Below are 17024 nucleotides of genomic sequence, written 5' to 3'. Positions count from 1 at the left end.
CTCAGCTGCAAACATTTCAAAGCCGGAAAAAAGTATGCGTTACAGATGGTGGTTACGAACAATTCGTACCGAGCAGTGTTTCTACTGCCAGCTGAAGATGTTGAATCATACCTTTCTCCTCCACAGTCCGTTCGAGTTCTTCGAGCTGGCCGATGTTTACATTTCACCACAGCAATGTGCAGGCTGAACAGCACAAACTCGCCGGCAAGGACAGTGTGTGATGGGGAAACTTGTCATTCCAACCAGCTGTGCATTATTCATCAAGGGAAATAAAAGTAATACAGTAAATACCCGTGGTAAGGTACCTGTTCACTGGGCTGCAATCATTTCAGATGACTGACACCGTGTTTTTCATTATGAGGTTGTGTTTGACGGTGTACACACTGCTACACATGCTTTCACGTTGTTATGCAGTGTTTAGTGATCACTACATAACGTAGGCCATTGTACTTTACTAACCAGCGCAAAGTTTTGTTTTTGTTTTTGTTTTGTTTGTTTTTTTTAATTTCAATAATTTGCAAACAACGTGAAATATACAGAACAGCAAACAAACAACAAAGAAGAAATAAGGAAGAAATAATTTGGAGAGTATAGCATAATGAGAACAAAAAATAACTCATAAGTTATTGAGAAAAATAAGTAAATAAATAACATGATAAAAAAATAAAATAAATAAATAAATAAAAATACATTAAGTGAGCGAGAGTGTGACAAAAAAAAAAAAAAATCTTAAGATACCAAACTGATTACAAACAGTGACAGTTTTGATAGCCTTTTTGTTCTTTGAGGACTCATATTGTTTCAATTCCTTCATTAAAACAAAGAATTTGGGTTTTGGTTTGTAAATTTACATTTATGAATATGGAATTTACAGAGTAGCAATAATAGATTGATTTAAAAAAAAAGGCATTTGTATCTTTTTCTCGATACTCGAAACATCCTAATATAACATCCTTATAGTAGAGAGCAAAATCGGTGAGGATCTTGTCTGCTATGTAGTCATTAACATCTTTCCAGAATTCATATGTAAATTTACAAGACCAGAATAAATGAGAGCAGGTTTCAGGATGCAATTCACAGAAAGAGCAATTTATGTCTATGTCTCTCTTCAGCTTGTGCAAGAAATGCTTCACCGGATAAAATCAATGAATCAACTTGAATGACACCTCTCTAACCTTATTTGTTAGAAGGTGCTCTTGTGGCAAAGACCAAACCTTCTTCCAAATTACATTACTCACAAAATTTTCCAATAAAATGTTGCTGAAGGAATAGAGACCAGGGCATCCTGAAACAAAGCTCTGATTCTGGAGTTTATACCTTTGTTAGAGGAGAAACAAACCTTCCCTACAGGAGACTGAGTTTGGTCAGGGGGCAGCAGTGACAAGGGCTGAGGGTAGTCAATATTTCTAAATAGCATGCACAAACCAGGTGAAATAGCGTCAAAAACAACAGAAAATTCTTTTGGCGTTATAGGTATATTATATCTGGCAAGAAATTCTGAGTAATTATACAACAGTCCCTCTTCCTTAAACAACCGACTCACAAGTATGATACCATTGTTAAACCAGAACCAGCGCAAAGTTCCATAAAGAGCTCCATAACGTTCAACGTAAGAGCTTCCCTGCGCATGCCTCCGCATGTTCCCTGGAAGTGTTGGAGCTGCGCCACCAGGCAGCCCTCTCCACCCTCTGTGGCCAAGCACTCCGGAGCACCCGTCCTCGTTAGTATAGTGGACAGTATCTCCGCCTGTCACGCGGAAGACCGGGGTTCGATTCCCCGACGGGGAGTCTCACCTTTGCAAATCAACTGCTGATTATTTATCGAGGGATATAAAATTCGTATGTACATGTTGCAGCCGCGCTTCTCTTCCATTACGTGGACAGTGCTATACGTTGTGGGGCTGTATGATAATTGGACTTTGGGCATCTTGACTTTAAGCCTTACAGCAAGGAGTAACCGGGGACCTTTCGCGTGTGAGGCGAACGTGATAACCACTACACTACGGAAACGGCCAACGCACAGGGTTCACACACACGCCCAGCTCAATGTACCTGCTCGCTGGACCGCAGACATCTCAGATGATGGAAGACATGTTCACTTTTGACTTGGAGAGCTCGGATGAGAGATTTCAATCTGGATTCAGCTACACTTGCTGTGTCATGGATTTGAGCATCAGTAAACGCTGCAGGCACAGGAACCGCAAGCGTGCAAAAGTCCTTGATTGTGAATCTTGCCATCTGTTGAAAAAGTTTGGCCTGTCATCCATGGGCTTCTTCAGTTCTCACTGACCTGTTGGGATCGCATCTCTGTGTGGTCGTCACCGTGGCCATTGAAACCACTTAGGTCATTTGCTGTGCTGGCTGTGCAATGGCAGTCGTCACAGCCGTTGGGGTCGCCTGGGCCAAGGTGTGAACGACAGTTGTTGGAGGTTGATTCCAGCCTGGTGCCAGCCCTCCCATTCTCAGCGTGGAAATGACAGCGAATACAACAAAAGGGACTTCAGAAACTGAGCAGAAGGAAAGGACATTGGTGCAGCAGCAATGTACAGTGTGTTAAAGAGTAAATGAATTATAAAGGGCAACTATGATCCTGACTCTGTGAGCGACATTGCTTGTCCCTGTGTGCAGGCTTCATGGTCAGGTTGCATTGCACGGTGTACACGCTGCCACACATGCTTTCACATTGGCCTACAGTACGTAGGCTTTTCGGCTCGCAGTTCCACAAAGAATAGTGTTTCCGCCCGGTTTCGAACCGGGGACCTTTCGCGTGTTAGGCAAACGTGATGACCACTACACTACGGAAACTTCCCATGGCTGACTAGTGCGCACGCGCAGCCGAAAGCACCCATGCGCTGTACTGCAAACCTTTCTCGTGCCAGAAAACGTGTTATTTGCACATGATAAAGGAGGGCTGTCTTCACAACTCTTTCCGTACAAAAACAGCTGCGGGTCCACTCATCAATCTCTCGAGCTTCTGGAGTTTGCCGATGACACCACCACCAGTGGGTTCATCTCATCTCTGGTGGCCATGAGTCCACGTACAAGTGGGAGATGCACCATGTGGTGACCCGGTGTCGACGGAACACCTTGGAGCTCTGAGCTCTAAAGAACGTGGAGATGGTGGTGCATTTCAGAAAGGTGCAAGACAGGTTGAATCAAGGGCAGCCGGACTTGGTCGTAGAAACCTGAAAATCTATTGCCTCTCATCCAAAGGGAGTTCTTCAGTTCTGTTCCACACTCGAGTGTGACTCTGTATTGGCTCTCAAGTCCAGTTGCCCTCGATTCAGCTCACCTAGTATAACCGTGACCAGGATGGCAGGGAAAGGTTCAGAAACCCGCCCCCATCACCCTGTGTCCCTCCGCTTCCTGGGTACCAAAATTGCCACCCAGGACCTCAAGTGGCAGCTGAACATCAGCAAGCCTGCGATTTTGCCCTTCAACGTAAGAGCTTCCCTGCACATGCCTCCGCATGTTCCCTGGAAGTGTTGGGGCTGTGCCACCAGGCCGCCTGCGGCCCGCTGTTTGGCCAAGCACTGCAGGGAGCCGTCCTCGTTAGTATAGTGGACAGTATCTCCGCCTGTCACGCGGAAGACCGGGGTTCGATTCCCCGACGGGGAGTCTCATCTTTTCAAATCAGCTGCTGATTATTTATTGAGGAATATAAAAGTCGCACGTATATGTCGCAGCAACGCTGCTCTTTCATTGCGTGGATGGTGCTATACATTGTGGGGCTGTGTGACAATTGAACTGTGGGCATCTTGACTTTAAGCCTTACAGCAAGGAGTAAAGGAAAGTGTTTCCGCCCGGTTTCGAATCGGGGACCTTTCGCGTGTTAGGCGAACGTGATGACCACTACACTACGGAAACTTCCCGTGACTGACTAGTTAGCGCACGTGTAGCCGAAAGCACCCATGCGCTGTACCGCAAACCTTTCTCGTGCCAGAAAATGTGTTATTTGCACATGATAAAGGAGGGCTTTCTTCACAACTCTCTCCGTACAAAAACAGCTGCGGGTCCACTCATCAATCTCTCGAGCTTCTGGAGTTTGCCGATGACACCACCACCAGTGGGTTCATCTCATCTCTGGTGGCCATGAGTCCACGTACAAGTGGGAGATGCACCATGTGGTGACCCGGTGTTGACGGAACACCTTGGAGCTCTGAGCTCTAAAGAAAGGTGCAAGACATGCACAAAGGGAGTTCTTCAGTTCTGTTCCACACTCGAGTGTGACTCTGTATTGGCTCTCAAGTCCAGTTGCCCTCGATTCAGCTCACCTAGTATAACCGTGGCTGTCCTCGTTAGTATAGTGGACAGTATCTCCACCTGTCATGCGGAAGACCGCGGTTTGATTCCCCGACGGGGAGTCTCATCTTTTCAAATCAGCTGCTGATTATTTATTGAGGCATATAAAAGTCGCACGTACATGTCGCAGCAACGTTGCTCTTTCATTGCGTGGACGGTGCTCTACGTTGTGGGGTTGTGTGACAATTGGACTGCGGGCATCTTGACTTTAAGCCTTACAGCAAGGAGTAAAGGAAAATGTTTCCGCCCGGTTTCGAACCGGGGACCTTTAGCGTGTGAGGCGAGTGTGATGGAGGTTGATTCCAGCCTGGTGCCAGCCCTCCCATTTTCAGTGTGGAAATGACAGCGAATACAACAAAAGGGACTTCAGAAGCCGAGCAGAAGGAAAGGACATTGGTGCAGCAGCAATGTACAGTGTGTTAAAGAGTAAAAGAATTAGAAAGGGCAGCTATGATCCTGACTCTGTGAGCGACATTGCTTGTCCCTGTGTGCAGGCTTCATGGTCAGGTTGCATTGCACGGTGTACACGCTGCCACACATGCTTCCACATTGGCCTACAGTACGTAGGCTTTTCGGCTCGCAGTTGTACTTTACTAACAACCAGCGCAAAGTTCCACAAAGAATAGTGTTTCCGCCCGGTTTCGAACCGGGGACCTTTCGCGTGTTAGGCGAACGTGATGACCACTACACTACGGAAACTTCCCATGACTGACTAGTGCGCACGCGCAGCCGAAAGCACCCATGCGCTGTACCGCAAACCTTTCTCGTGCCAGAAAACGTGTTATTTGCACATGATAAAGGAGGGCTGTCTTCACAACTCTTTCCGTACAAAAACAGCTGCGGGTCCACTCATCAATCTCTCGAGCTTCTGGAGTTTGCCGATGACACCACCACCAGTGGGTTCATCTCATCTCTGGTGGCCATGAGTCCACGTACAAGTGGGAGATGCACCATGTGGTGACCCGGTGTCGACGGAACACCTTGGAGCTCTGAGCTCTAAAGAACGTGGAGATGGTGGTGCATTTCAGAAAGGTGCAAGACAGGTTGAATCAAGGGCAGCCGGACTTGGTCGTAGAAACCTGAAAATCTATTGCCTCTCATCCAAAGGGAGTTCTTCAGTTCTGTTCCACACTCAAGTGTGACTCTGTATTGGCTCTCAAGTCCAGTTGCCCTTGATTCAGCTCACCTAGTATATCCGTGGCCGTCCTCGTTAGTATAGTGGACAGTATCTCCGCCTGTCACGCGGAAGACCGGGGTTCGATTCCCCGACGGGGAGTCTCATCTTTTCAAATTAGCTGCTGATTATTTATTGAGGGATATCAAAGTCGCACGTACATGTCGCAGCAACGCTGCTCTTTCATTGCGTGGACAGTGCTATACGTTGTGGGGCTGTGTGACAATTGGACTGCGGGAATCTTGACTTTAAGCCTTACAGCAAGAAGTAAAGGAAAATGTTTCCGCCCGGTTTCGAACCAGGGACCTTTCGCGTGTGAGGCGAATGTGATAACCACTACACTACGGAAACGGCCAACGCACAAGGTACACACATAGGCCCAGGACAATGTACCTGCTCGCTGGACCACAGACATCTCAGATGATGGAAGACATGTTCACTTTTGACTTGGAGAGCTCGGATGAGAGATTTCAATCTGGATTCAGCTACACTTGCTGTGTCATGGATTTGAGCGTCAGTAAACGCTGCAGGCACAGGAACCGCAAGCGTGCATGGTATGAGAAAAAGTCCTCGATTGTGAATCTTGCCATCTGTTGAAAAAGTTTGGCCTGTCATCCATGGGCTTCTTCAGTTCTCACTGACCTGTTGGGATCGCACCTCTGTGCGGTCGTCATCGCGGCCATTGGAACCACTTGCTGTGCTGGCTGTGTAACGGCAGTCATCACAGTTGTTGGAGTCACCTGCCCCAAGCACAAATGACCCAAGCAATTTCAATGACCATGATCTCCTATCAGTAAGTTTGACCTGAAGAAGCCCCTTGGATGAACATCTGACCAAATGTGAAACATTATCACAATCTCCCCTTCTGTTCCTGAGTTATGGTGTTGAATAATCATCAGAAAAGTGATTTTGCACAACATTATGATGTCACAGTGAAATTGCCCTTTCACCTTTTGGATTTGAAACATCATCACGTCATCATTGAATCGTATTAAACATTGTTTTGAAATGTTGTCACAATTAATGTCTGAATGCTTTATTTATTGGCCATTAGTTATTTTCATAAATGTTTGTGTGTGTCTACACTCCTAGCATTATCTATTATTGTGAGCTTTCACCATAAAAATTGAATGAATCCAAATGAACATTTAAACAAAATTTCAAGAAATTCCTTCACAGGGTTCCTGAGGGTTCCTGTCCGCTGGCAGCCCACCGCTCCTGGTCTGCCGCGGAGGAAGGACTACCAGGATGGGTCAAACGCGGAATTAATTTCACAGAAGCATGGTGTGTGCATGTAATGCATGTAGTTGTGTGGAGTGATTAATAAAGTATGTCTCTTCTTCTTCTTCTTCTTCTTCTTCTTCTTCTTCTTCTTCTTCTTCTTCTTCTTCTTCTTCTTCAGACACCCCAATGAGATAATACCTTTGGTCACGCTGCTTCCATTATGGAGTTATAATAATCTTTATTTGCAGTCTTTGCAAAATTGTTCAAAATGAGCTCCACCTCAACCAGTTACAAGAGTTAAATCCTACTTTACACGAATGCATGACTAATAACAATCTAATAGATAATATGTCACAGTCAGTCACAGGGGACATTTTTCTACGTTGTATTCTTTTAATACTTGAAGAACATTTTCCTGATTGTACTTCCATACTTTTACTTATGTAACATCCGCAGGACTTGACTTGTAACAGTGGATTTTTACACTGTAGTAATGGTATTTGTACTTAAATGAAGGATCTAAAACTTCCTTCACGACTGTGAATAACAAAGAATTTCTGGGAATAACACATCACAATTCAATGTCCAGAGTGAAACGTCTTGTTGTTTTGGTCAGTTTAAAGGTAAGGTTACGAATAGACTATCATATGTTGTGGGACAGTAGAGGTCAATTGCCTGTGACAGACTACACAAATGTTTCACTTTCCATCTAATGATACTGCTGACAAAACACATGCTCTCCTGGCATTCATCGTTGTCACTAGAATTGGGTTTGTTGTGTATCTCATTCATACTGAAATTAACACCTGCCTTGTCTGTACCTTCTGCCACATTCACATTATATGTGATGGATGGTAGAGATGGAAAAGTTTCCCCTGTCATGTGTGTGTTCACTTCATCAAGATGGTTGCATGAATTACAGAGTTGGACGTGTAATGATTAAAATACTGTGCATTAACAATATGACATTATATCCATTAAATTAGAGTTGGAGACTCTGGCTGATGTGAGACATCAATATTTTTTTGTCTTTTCAGGTTAATCCATATTGTTAAGGGCAAAGTCACACATATCAGGTTTCAGAGAAGCTTCCCCATCCTCATTACAACTTGGAAGCTGACATTAATGCTATGAAGTCAGTAACCCATCATTACTATAATTCTGATATAAGATGAACACAACATTACCACTGCCTGAAGCATCCTGTATTGTAAATCCAGATGCAAATGCAGAAACATTTGTTTATGAATAAAATACCCAGATGGATTTGATTTTTGTCTAAACCAGCAAATTAAATATGTTTTAGTTTTATCCATTATTTATGACCTATGTTTCCAGAAGTTAAAATTCAATTTGCCCAGTGTTAAAAAAAACAGCAAGAGTGACAAAGGCAAATAATAATGTATTATTATTCCAAAACATCATTTTCCTTCTTTTTTTTGTTTGATACAATTACCGTTTTTCCATTTAGTTTTTATTCATGCAAATATGTGCGTTCAAAGGAGCTCGCCCTAATCCTACAGTTTCCGGGTGTCTTAGATGCAGCAAGTTATTTGCATTATTGACAATCTTCCGAAATTTCGACTTTTGCTGAACGAAGCACGGCTGACGTGTTTGGTGAGGGCGGGGCTGGACTGTACAACTCCGCCTTCCCGCGAGCCGCAGCCGGCGCTACTTGCTTTGAACTGACACAGCGGAACTCGTCACTACAGCCAGTGTGAGAAGTCTGTGTTCATCTGAAAAGTTGAGTGTAAGTCCAATTCGTATCAGTTTTGAGCAAGAATTCTGACTCATAGTAAGCCAGATTTGTCTGTCTATCGCAATTTGTGGAGTCTTGTAAAGATAATGTTGTTCGTGCTTTTACACTTTTTGTCTGCGCCAGAGAGGGGAGACCAACCACCCGGTGCCCGAAATACAAAGTGACAGATGTTGACAGTAAAACACATACCGTGTAACGTACAGTAAATAGTTACTTTGCCTGACAGCTAACGTTATTATGTTTTCCCCAAGCACAAACAGAGAGGCTACTCTTCACGTTTCTGGAGCGTTACCATCTTGTAAGCTTTTGTGTCGCATTTTGCCACAGTTTCAGTTGGGCGAGGCTCCGGCTAATTCATGGAACAAGAAGTTAGACCGAAGAAGAGTAGCCAACCTGTTCACTTAAGTTTATATTTCAGTGAATGCTAATAAATGCCTTAAAACTACATACATATCTTGGAAATATTGCACCAAAATTCCCCGAAATACTGTCCATATAACAACTGCAAGTTTTGTTATGTGTTTCCCTGGCAGGATGAACTGACGGCTCTCCCGTCTGTGCTTCAGAGCTTACACTGTTCCTCTGAGCTGTCTATACCCTCCTGAGACCCAGCCTATTCATTTGTGTCCTCTGTAGTGGACATTTGGTTTTGGTCTATATCTTTTGACTCATTTGAGCTACCCAACTAAGTCCTGGTGTGCTCAGTAGAGGACATCCTGTCCTTTCCAATGATATCTCATATGTTTGGGTGGGATGAGGGGAACTTTGTTTTCATGCTGACACCAAGTGGAGACTGCAGCAAAAGGCAAATGGCAGGAAAAGAGAAAACATAAGTCAAATATTGTTAAGATATTGTTTTGTTTTGTTTTTTAACTATGGTAATCATATATTTTCTTGTTTATGAACATGTCAGGAATCATAAAATTGGAGTCAGAGTTCAGTTAAACTTTTTGTTAGGAAAAATAATAGTAATGTTATGAATGTTTAATAATGTCAATTTTGTAGTTCAACAAAAGATACAGGCCAAATGTTCAGGTTCATTAAAAAAATGGATTGACATTCGTGTTTTCTTGTCAGCCTATTATGATTTTGTTGCGTTATGGTAAAATCGTTCTGTTAGTCCACTACAGTGAACATGCTGTAAAATCTAAAGTAAAAATATTTTTACAAAAGTCTAAATTGTGAGTTGTTTTAGCTCCAAAGAGGCAGGAAATCACAAAAAAAAAAAAAAAAATTCAATTGAAAGATACTTTTTTTTCCTTGGTTCTCAGGAAGATATAACAAACTATTTCCACTGTGGCAAAAAAAAAAAAGTCAAATGTTTGCCAATTGTCAGTATCATCCCTACATTGACAAGATATCTGCAGCAAAGCTCTGTGCGCTCACTTACTGTCTGTGTTTCCACAGCACCATGAGTCTACGAGAGATCAGTGAGAACGTGAAGTTGGCCCGTGAATATGCTCTGCTGGGAAACTACAGCTCGGCCAGCGTTCTCTATAATGGATTGCTAGAACAAATCAAAAAATATGTGTATAGCATGCGGGACAGCAGTTTTCAGCAGAGGTGGCAGCAGGTAAATGTGGCATTAAAAACGTTTCAAACAAAACTTCACAGTTCGTGTAAGAAAGAGTACTGGCTTTTCTGATGTTTGTCTGTGTTTGTTTCTCAGTTATGGCAAGAAATTAGTGAAGAGAATCAACAAGTTCAAGACATAATGTCAAATCTAGAGAACTTTCAGCTGGACACGACGCCTGCTAAACCCAGTAACCACGATGATTGTGAAATAAGGCCTGTGCACATGGAGCAGAGGTATGGCACATGGTTATTTACATTCAACTTTTCGTTTTCAACGTTCTCATTCATTGCTCAAGTAAAATTGAAATCAAATAAAATGTAGATCTAGTTCACTGTTCACATTTGCAGTGCACAGTTCTGTGATCATGGGTTGTATAAACTGTTAGTCTGCGAACAATAGCCTGGTGTAGTCATATGAATGAGATTAGTAAACTTGAGTCCCTGTTGTGAGCCTGTTTTGTTCCAGCTCTGCCCTCTAGAAAGGTGGCCTGTAAACCTCACACTGCCACTTTTTTGTTGGTTTGATTTTTCTTTCCATGCAAATCTGCTTGCATTAACATACTTGAGGAGCATTTTCACTCATGGTGTTGTGTTTCATACACTGTGTGTGGCCTCCAGGGGATTTCTAAGAAAGTATTAATGATTTATTTGATGGGACATGCTTGCACGTTGAGAAGTAATTTATTCAGTTATTTATGGTGCTTTATTATTTAGCGTTAAGACTGATAATGCTTCAATAAATATGCAGCAGGCAGATTTTTAGCCCAGTCCAAATATAATTACATCACCTATTAATGTTCTGGTATGGGTCATATAATGTTTTTATAATGATAAAAGGGCATAGCTTGAAAGGCTGAGGGTTGTTAATAGTTCCATCTTTCTCTTCTCCTTTCACAGACATTCTCCCTGTCCCATCAGGCGGCCTTCTAACCCGTATAAAGACAGCAAACCTCCCAACAACCGCCTGAGCGTGGCTGTGAGGGCGCAGCAGAGGCACTCACCTCGTGGGGCCAATGGGGACAGAAACAAACCCTCCAAGGGCAAAGAAAGGAAGGAGTTGAAAGAGGTGAAGGAGGCCCCTGGCAAAGCCAAGGATGATAAGGTGATCAACATGCTGGTGGTTTCAACATACCACCTTCTCCCTCATAATACTACATAATTCAGACACAACTATTTGCATTGTTGATTAAACAGTATCCACATGGTGCATGTTTACCTACATCCCTGCCTAGCCTGTATTTCCAGTTTTGTGTCACATGGGTTACATTTAGAGAGGAGGGAAAAGTAATAATGTGTTTTGTCTGCCTTCCAGAACAAAGCCGATGTCCAAGAGAAAGAAGTGAAAAAGTTTGATGGGACAGGTTATGACAAAGACCTTGTGGAAGCTCTGGAGAGAGATATTATATCTCAGAATCCAAATGTTAAATGGTACGTGGTCATCAGTTTGTGTTCATCACAGCTGGAATACTCATGATGAATCTTACATGTAATTGTGGAAAATGTATCTGTGTACTGTCTCAGCAGCTCACTTCTGCTTCCAGCCTTTGTTGTTAGATAGGTTCAGTACATCCCAGAAGCGCCGCTATACTGGATGTTCAAGATAACAAACAAGACCATTTCCAAAGATGATGGATTGCCCCTTTTTTTCTTATTTAGGAAAAAAAATATTCAGAATTTTTAGAGTTATCTGTCAATATATAACCACTTGAGATTGATTTTTTTTTTCTTAACTGTTCAGCCTGACATTGTCTAGAACAATACAGCAAGGGCTGCTATTTGGATAGCTGTTCTGATTTCATTGTTCTTTCGAAGTATTGCTAAAAGAAGACACTAATTGTGCTAGAAACACACATTTCAAGGCACAGACTCTTACTTCCAAGAGTCATAGTTTTCTGTCTCTGTCTAACCTTTTTCTTTAGGGACAACATTGCAGACTTGGAAGATGCAAAGAAACTCCTCAAGGAAGCGGTTGTGTTGCCGATGTGGATGCCAGCATTTTTCAAAGGCATACGGAGGCCGTGGAAGGTGCTGATCTAAAACTTTTTGGGTTTTATTTAGTTTTGTAATATGTATCGCTGCTATCAATGGGCAGAAACCATTTTCATTTTTTTTCACTGTAGGGAGTGCTTATGGTGGGACCTCCAGGTACGGGTAAAACACTTTTGGCCAAAGCAGTTGCTACCGAGTGCCGAACCACATTCTTCAACGTCTCCTCATCTACTCTCACCTCCAAGTACAGAGGGGAATCTGAGAAGCTAGTTCGCCTTCTGTTTGAAATGGTAAGACTTAAAATATGTGATTGGTGTAGATGATAACTAAAACAATGATCAGTTCCTGTCACAAAAGTGCGATACAATCAGTAAAGGGTTAACTGACAGGCTTAACAAACGAGCCATGATCTGATTGGACTAAACCACCAGCCAGCTTGTCTGAACTGGAGATCTGGTTTGACTGCAGTAACAAATCGACTGCCCTCGTGCCAGGATGGTGGGAGTCTTTCCCTCTCTAAATACCTTAAATTCTGTTTACTTCATATGGCATTGTTGTTCAAACAAATCTGTGTTTACTCCGGTTAAGTTTTCCACACTCTTGATTGTAGTCGAGTATCGGGACGTACAGCCATGTTTCTTCCTACCTCATGCTCTTTGTCTGCTAATTTTACACAACAAACTGCAGTGTTAAAATCACACATGACAACTGTGACTTGTACAGCTTTTACCTTACTGATTTGGTTTTCTTGTGTACATAAACACTATTATATAGCCATTACCTGAGTTGATGTTGATGCTATGTCAAGTCTGTTTTCCTGTGAATTTTCTGCCCTCTAGTGGTCAAAAATTGCTCAGCACACTTTTAATTTTGAAAGTGAATTTCTTGATCATTATACAGTTAATTGTGCAGACCTAATCTGAATTATTTTTTTTAATTAAAGATTGTGACAGTGAGCGTACATCATACATTTCTTATTAGATTTAATGTTATTTATGTAAATTTCAAGCAGTGTTTGTGATAAATGTACCTTATAGCACTACCTTCTCAATTGTTGAGCAGAACAAATGAGGTTTCCCTTGGACTCATTCATTGCATGTCCTCTTGTACAGGCACGTTTTTACGCCCCCACTACAATCTTCATTGATGAAATAGACTCCATGTGCAGCCGCAGAGGCACCTCAGAAGAACATGAGGCCAGCCGGAGAGTCAAGGCAGAGCTACTGGTGCAGATGGATGGTATGCTGACAGTGACACAACCAGAAAGTCTCATACGTGCTGTTAGCAATGTTTTTGTTGTTGTTGTTGTTGAACCATTTATCAGCTTAAAACTGCTGAAATAAGCCAACATTCGTTTTCAATTTTACAAAAACAGTTTTTCAAACTGTTCCTGAGTCCATGTAGTAATCCCCTTCATACATTCACGTGTTCACAAAGTGGTGAACCTCACTCCATCCTTGCTTGTGGACCACTGAGTGTAATGGGATTTCTTATTATTCATCCTCTCCGTTTCTCAATCATGAACCAAATGATTTCATCTTCTCTTCACTCAGTCGTAAGCATTCACTATCTTAAAGCCAAATGATTAACGATGTGTTAATCTGCTGACCATGACACCACGTATGTACTCATCGACTGATTAAGGGAACGTCCTGCATGATCAAAGCTGCTGATTGATCATTGTCCTGACTGAACAGCACATTATGACTTGTCTATTGTGCTGACATTGTTCTGATGGTAATGTCATCCTATTTACAAGATAATGTATATAACCCGACAAATTTCCCTGTTCTAGGCTCTCTTCTTGCGTTTCACTCGAGGCGGCAAGGAAGAGTCCGTCTGCAGGCGGAAGAATAAACTGCCAGAAAGACGACTTTGTGCTTTTTAACACAAAATTGCCAGAACATGAGCCTTTCAAGGATGCCCCTTTCATACCCAATCGTGATACTATCACCTGTTACCATCAGTTTACACAGTGTCCCAACTATTTTGGAAGTGGGGTTACAGATATTCAGACTGTTTTAACTGCAAGAGAGCCCAGATTTTCAGAGGCTTCTTCTGTTATTGTGGTGTTTGTGTAGGTGTTGGTGGAGCGTCAGAAAATGATGACCCATCCAAGATGGTGATGGTACTGGCTGCCACCAACTTCCCATGGGACATCGATGAGGCTCTGAGAAGACGGCTGGAGAAGAGGATCTACATCCCCCTGCCTTCAAGTACAGTCATTTCTTTGCTGCTTGACAGTGTAGTTGCCATAAGTGTCATGAAACATTTGATTCATTGGAAGTGATCGTCTGACCGAATATATACCTTTGGAGGGTCGTAGAGGGCTCAAATCATTCCCATCTGACATTGGGTAAGAGGTGGGGTACACCTTGGCCCAGCCACCAGTCAGTCAGAGAGCTGGTCCATAGAGAAATGCAGCAATTCATCAGCTGCATTTCTCTATGTACCGGGACACACACACACACACACACACATTATCAACATAAATAATAAGTCTTAAAGCTGGGTTTTGACACGGGGCCTCAAGATCAGATTGTAATGCAGGTCCATATCAGTACAGTTAATGTGTGCTTTAGTGATGCATATCCCCAGATGAATTCACAATGAAAGTATTACCACTAAGTAAATGACAAGCAGTGAACTTGGATCTTGAGGGACCCCAGAGCAGCTGCCTGTGTTGTCTGGTTGGGCGTTCAGCCAGTCCTGAGAAGGACCCTTTATGTGTGCTCGCTGGTTGGTGCACATTGCCAAGAAAAAGAAAGTGAGCCAATGTCCAGATCTTAATTAATTCACAACAATGAACAGCAGGTTTGATTCTGACCTGTGGCCCTTTGTTGCATGTCATTCCCACTCTGTCACTTTCTATCAAATAAAAGCAAAAGCCGGAGAAAAAAAAACTTTAAAAAAAAACCCCCACAAATACAGTGGACAAACCTCAACTAAGTCACATCCAAAGAACCTGGATCTAAACTGTTTTTTAAAGGACAAATGGGCCAAGATTCCCCCTGACTGCTGTGCAGATCTTATCCACAGCTCCTGGAAGCATTTGATTTAGGTCATTGCTGCCAAAGGAGGTTCAACCAGATATTCAGTCCAGTGATTCACTTAGCACAACATTCATAGCACTGTGAATGTTAATTGGCTGTGTTCAATAAATACCTGAAAAAATATAATAGTTTTTTATTCTATTCACTTAAGCCTATTGTCTTTGTCTATACCGTGTATATGATGAAGATCAGAACATAATTTAATTTAAAATGATTTAATTTAAAATATTATTTTAAACAAACAAAGCAGAAAACCAGGTAATTCCAAGGGGTTCACACTCTTTTTCTTGGCACTGTATATATGGGATCTGCCTGCTCCACTCACTGTTGCATTATTATTTATGTTGACAGCCAAAGGGCGGGTGGAGCTTCTTAGGATCAACTTGAAGGAGCTGGAGCTGGCCAGCGATGTGGACTTGGACAAGATTGCAGAGCAGTTGGAGGGTTACTCAGGAGCTGACATAACCAACGTGTGCAGGTCAGCCGTCTCTGCTGTTTTCCATCACCACCAGTGCAGATCTTAACAGCAGCTTGTGGTTATTGAGCAATTTTAAACCAGAGTCAAAGTCCTTGTATGTTGCATATATAAAAGAAAAATAGAAGGTAATTTATAGCAAGTAGGTTGAATACATTTGCAAATTTGTTCCATTTACAGTTCTTAATTAAAGTTATGTGCCGTGTCCTTGTATCATTTGTAGTGAATTTTCTTCATACATGCTTTTTGTAATGAACTGGTGAATTTTATGCAGTGATTCAAAGTCAAAATTGTTTGGCAGCAAATCTTAAATGGGGCCACATGTTGAAAAAGAAATGATGTGAATTAAAAAATGATTGATTCTGTTTTTGGCAGTAAATTCGCTCAAAGATTTCAGAAGAGCACAATTAATAGTGAAGGCTGGAAAGATTATTGTAGAAATTTGAGTAATTATGTAGATTGGATCATTGATAGTCAGTGTACCTCTGCTGAAACTGTGGAAATGAATGTTGTTGTGTGACGCTGCAGGGACGCCTCTCTGATGGCCATGAGGCGAAGAATCGAGGGCCTCACGCCAGAGGAGATCCGCAACATTTCCCGGGATGAGATGCACATGCCCACTACCATGGAGGACTTTGAGTCCGCTCTGAAGAAAGTGTCTAAATCTGTGTCTGCAGCTGACCTGGAGAAGTATGAAAAGTGGATCGAAGAGTTCGGGTCCTGCTGAAAGACACCAGCTTGCGAGCTGTCTGTGTCTGAATGTGTAACAATGAGACTGAGTTGTAGAAAACTTGTGAGTTTTAGAATGGGCTGTGTGTGTCAGGTTGTGGCTGTGTATTTTTCTGAATCATTCAGGTCATGTTGAAGAAATGAAGTAGGTTTGTTGCTTTAGGCAAATATGTACACTTGAAATATGGCATCACTTTTTAATGTGCATTATGTTAATGTTATGCAAACGTCTTAGTCTACAAAGGTGAGAAATTCTGACATTCTTTGCATGTTTGATAATTCTAAAATCATCAAACACGATCAACTTGAAAGACCAAATCAACTGTAGCTGTTAGAAAACTGACAAATCTGAGAGCACCATGCTTCCTGCAGCACGCTGACAGCACACTTCATTTCCAGAGATGTTTACTGCTACTTTGCCTTGTGTGTCATAATGTCAATCATTTTTGTTTTTGTTCTTTTAATGCACTTGATTGTACTTGGAACCATGTGGTTCTTTCACATTATTGAAGGTCTACATTCGTATGAACATAACACTAACAAGATATTTCTATGAATAAAGTAAATGATAATAGATATTAACATTGTCTTATACGTGTGTTTATTTATTAAGCAATATGTCTGCTGAGGTAAAAACTACGACACTTGGAGGACATGCTGAAACATTCACTTTCAAATCTAACTGGCTGGACTGTTAAACCACAGATGGCGAGGAGACAGATCTCTAACCTGAGTATATATGGTA

At 42.2% G+C, this 17024-nt stretch overlaps 1 protein-coding gene and 7 non-coding genes across 8 annotated transcripts; 4 read left to right on the top strand and 4 right to left on the bottom strand.

Annotated features, from left to right (window-relative positions):
* Nucleotides 1-1715: 1715 nt before the first annotated feature.
* On the top strand, nt 1716-1787 carry trnad-guc (transfer RNA aspartic acid (anticodon GUC)). Its single transcript has one exon. It is a non-coding gene; the product is annotated as a tRNA-Asp (tRNA).
* Nucleotides 1788-2731: 944 nt separating this feature from the next.
* On the bottom strand, nt 2732-2804 carry trnav-aac (transfer RNA valine (anticodon AAC)). The gene has a single exon. It is a non-coding gene; the product is annotated as a tRNA-Val (tRNA).
* A 741-nt stretch (nt 2805-3545) lies between these two features.
* On the top strand, nt 3546-3617 carry trnad-guc (transfer RNA aspartic acid (anticodon GUC)). The gene has a single exon. It is a non-coding gene; the product is annotated as a tRNA-Asp (tRNA).
* A 176-nt stretch (nt 3618-3793) lies between these two features.
* Nucleotides 3794-3866, bottom strand: trnav-aac (transfer RNA valine (anticodon AAC)). The gene has a single exon. It is a non-coding gene; the product is annotated as a tRNA-Val (tRNA).
* A 1061-nt stretch (nt 3867-4927) lies between these two features.
* trnav-aac (transfer RNA valine (anticodon AAC)) lies at nt 4928-5000 on the bottom strand. Its single transcript has one exon. It is a non-coding gene; the product is annotated as a tRNA-Val (tRNA).
* A 505-nt stretch (nt 5001-5505) lies between these two features.
* On the top strand, nt 5506-5577 carry trnad-guc (transfer RNA aspartic acid (anticodon GUC)). Its single transcript has one exon. It is a non-coding gene; the product is annotated as a tRNA-Asp (tRNA).
* A 176-nt stretch (nt 5578-5753) lies between these two features.
* Nucleotides 5754-5826, bottom strand: trnav-cac (transfer RNA valine (anticodon CAC)). Its single transcript has one exon. It is a non-coding gene; the product is annotated as a tRNA-Val (tRNA).
* A 2540-nt stretch (nt 5827-8366) lies between these two features.
* katna1 (katanin p60 (ATPase containing) subunit A 1) lies at nt 8367-16859 on the top strand. The gene is made up of 11 exons (XM_070987361.1): nt 8367-8449; nt 9866-10031; nt 10128-10267; nt 10931-11135; nt 11346-11461; nt 11953-12058; nt 12154-12312; nt 13135-13261; nt 14104-14238; nt 15427-15553; nt 16079-16859. Exons 2-11 carry the CDS (start codon nt 9870-9872, stop codon nt 16275-16277), a joined length of 1476 nt encoding a protein of 491 aa, XP_070843462.1. The 5' UTR covers nt 8367-8449; nt 9866-9869; the 3' UTR covers nt 16278-16859.
* Nucleotides 16860-17024: the final 165 nt, after the last annotated feature.

This window comes from Chaetodon trifascialis, chromosome 19 (genome assembly GCF_039877785.1).
Source record: "Chaetodon trifascialis isolate fChaTrf1 chromosome 19, fChaTrf1.hap1, whole genome shotgun sequence".
Taxonomy (NCBI): Eukaryota; Metazoa; Chordata; class Actinopteri; order Chaetodontiformes; family Chaetodontidae; genus Chaetodon; species Chaetodon trifascialis.
Note: the sequence above shows the minus strand (reverse complement) of the source record. Positions and strands in the feature narration are given on the sequence as shown.

Bases quoted from the DNA above. Each gene is read 5' to 3' on its own strand.
- katna1 (XM_070987361.1), top strand. From the start codon at position 9,870: ATGAGTCTACGAGAGATCAGTGAGAACGTGAAGTTGGCCCGTGAATAT. The intron at 11,462-11,952 runs GTACGTGGTCAT...CTTTTTCTTTAG, and splicing joins CAGAATCCAAATGTTAAATG to GGACAACATTGCAGACTTGG. The intron at 13,262-14,103 runs GTATGCTGACAG...GTGTTTGTGTAG, and splicing joins GCTACTGGTGCAGATGGATG to GTGTTGGTGGAGCGTCAGAA.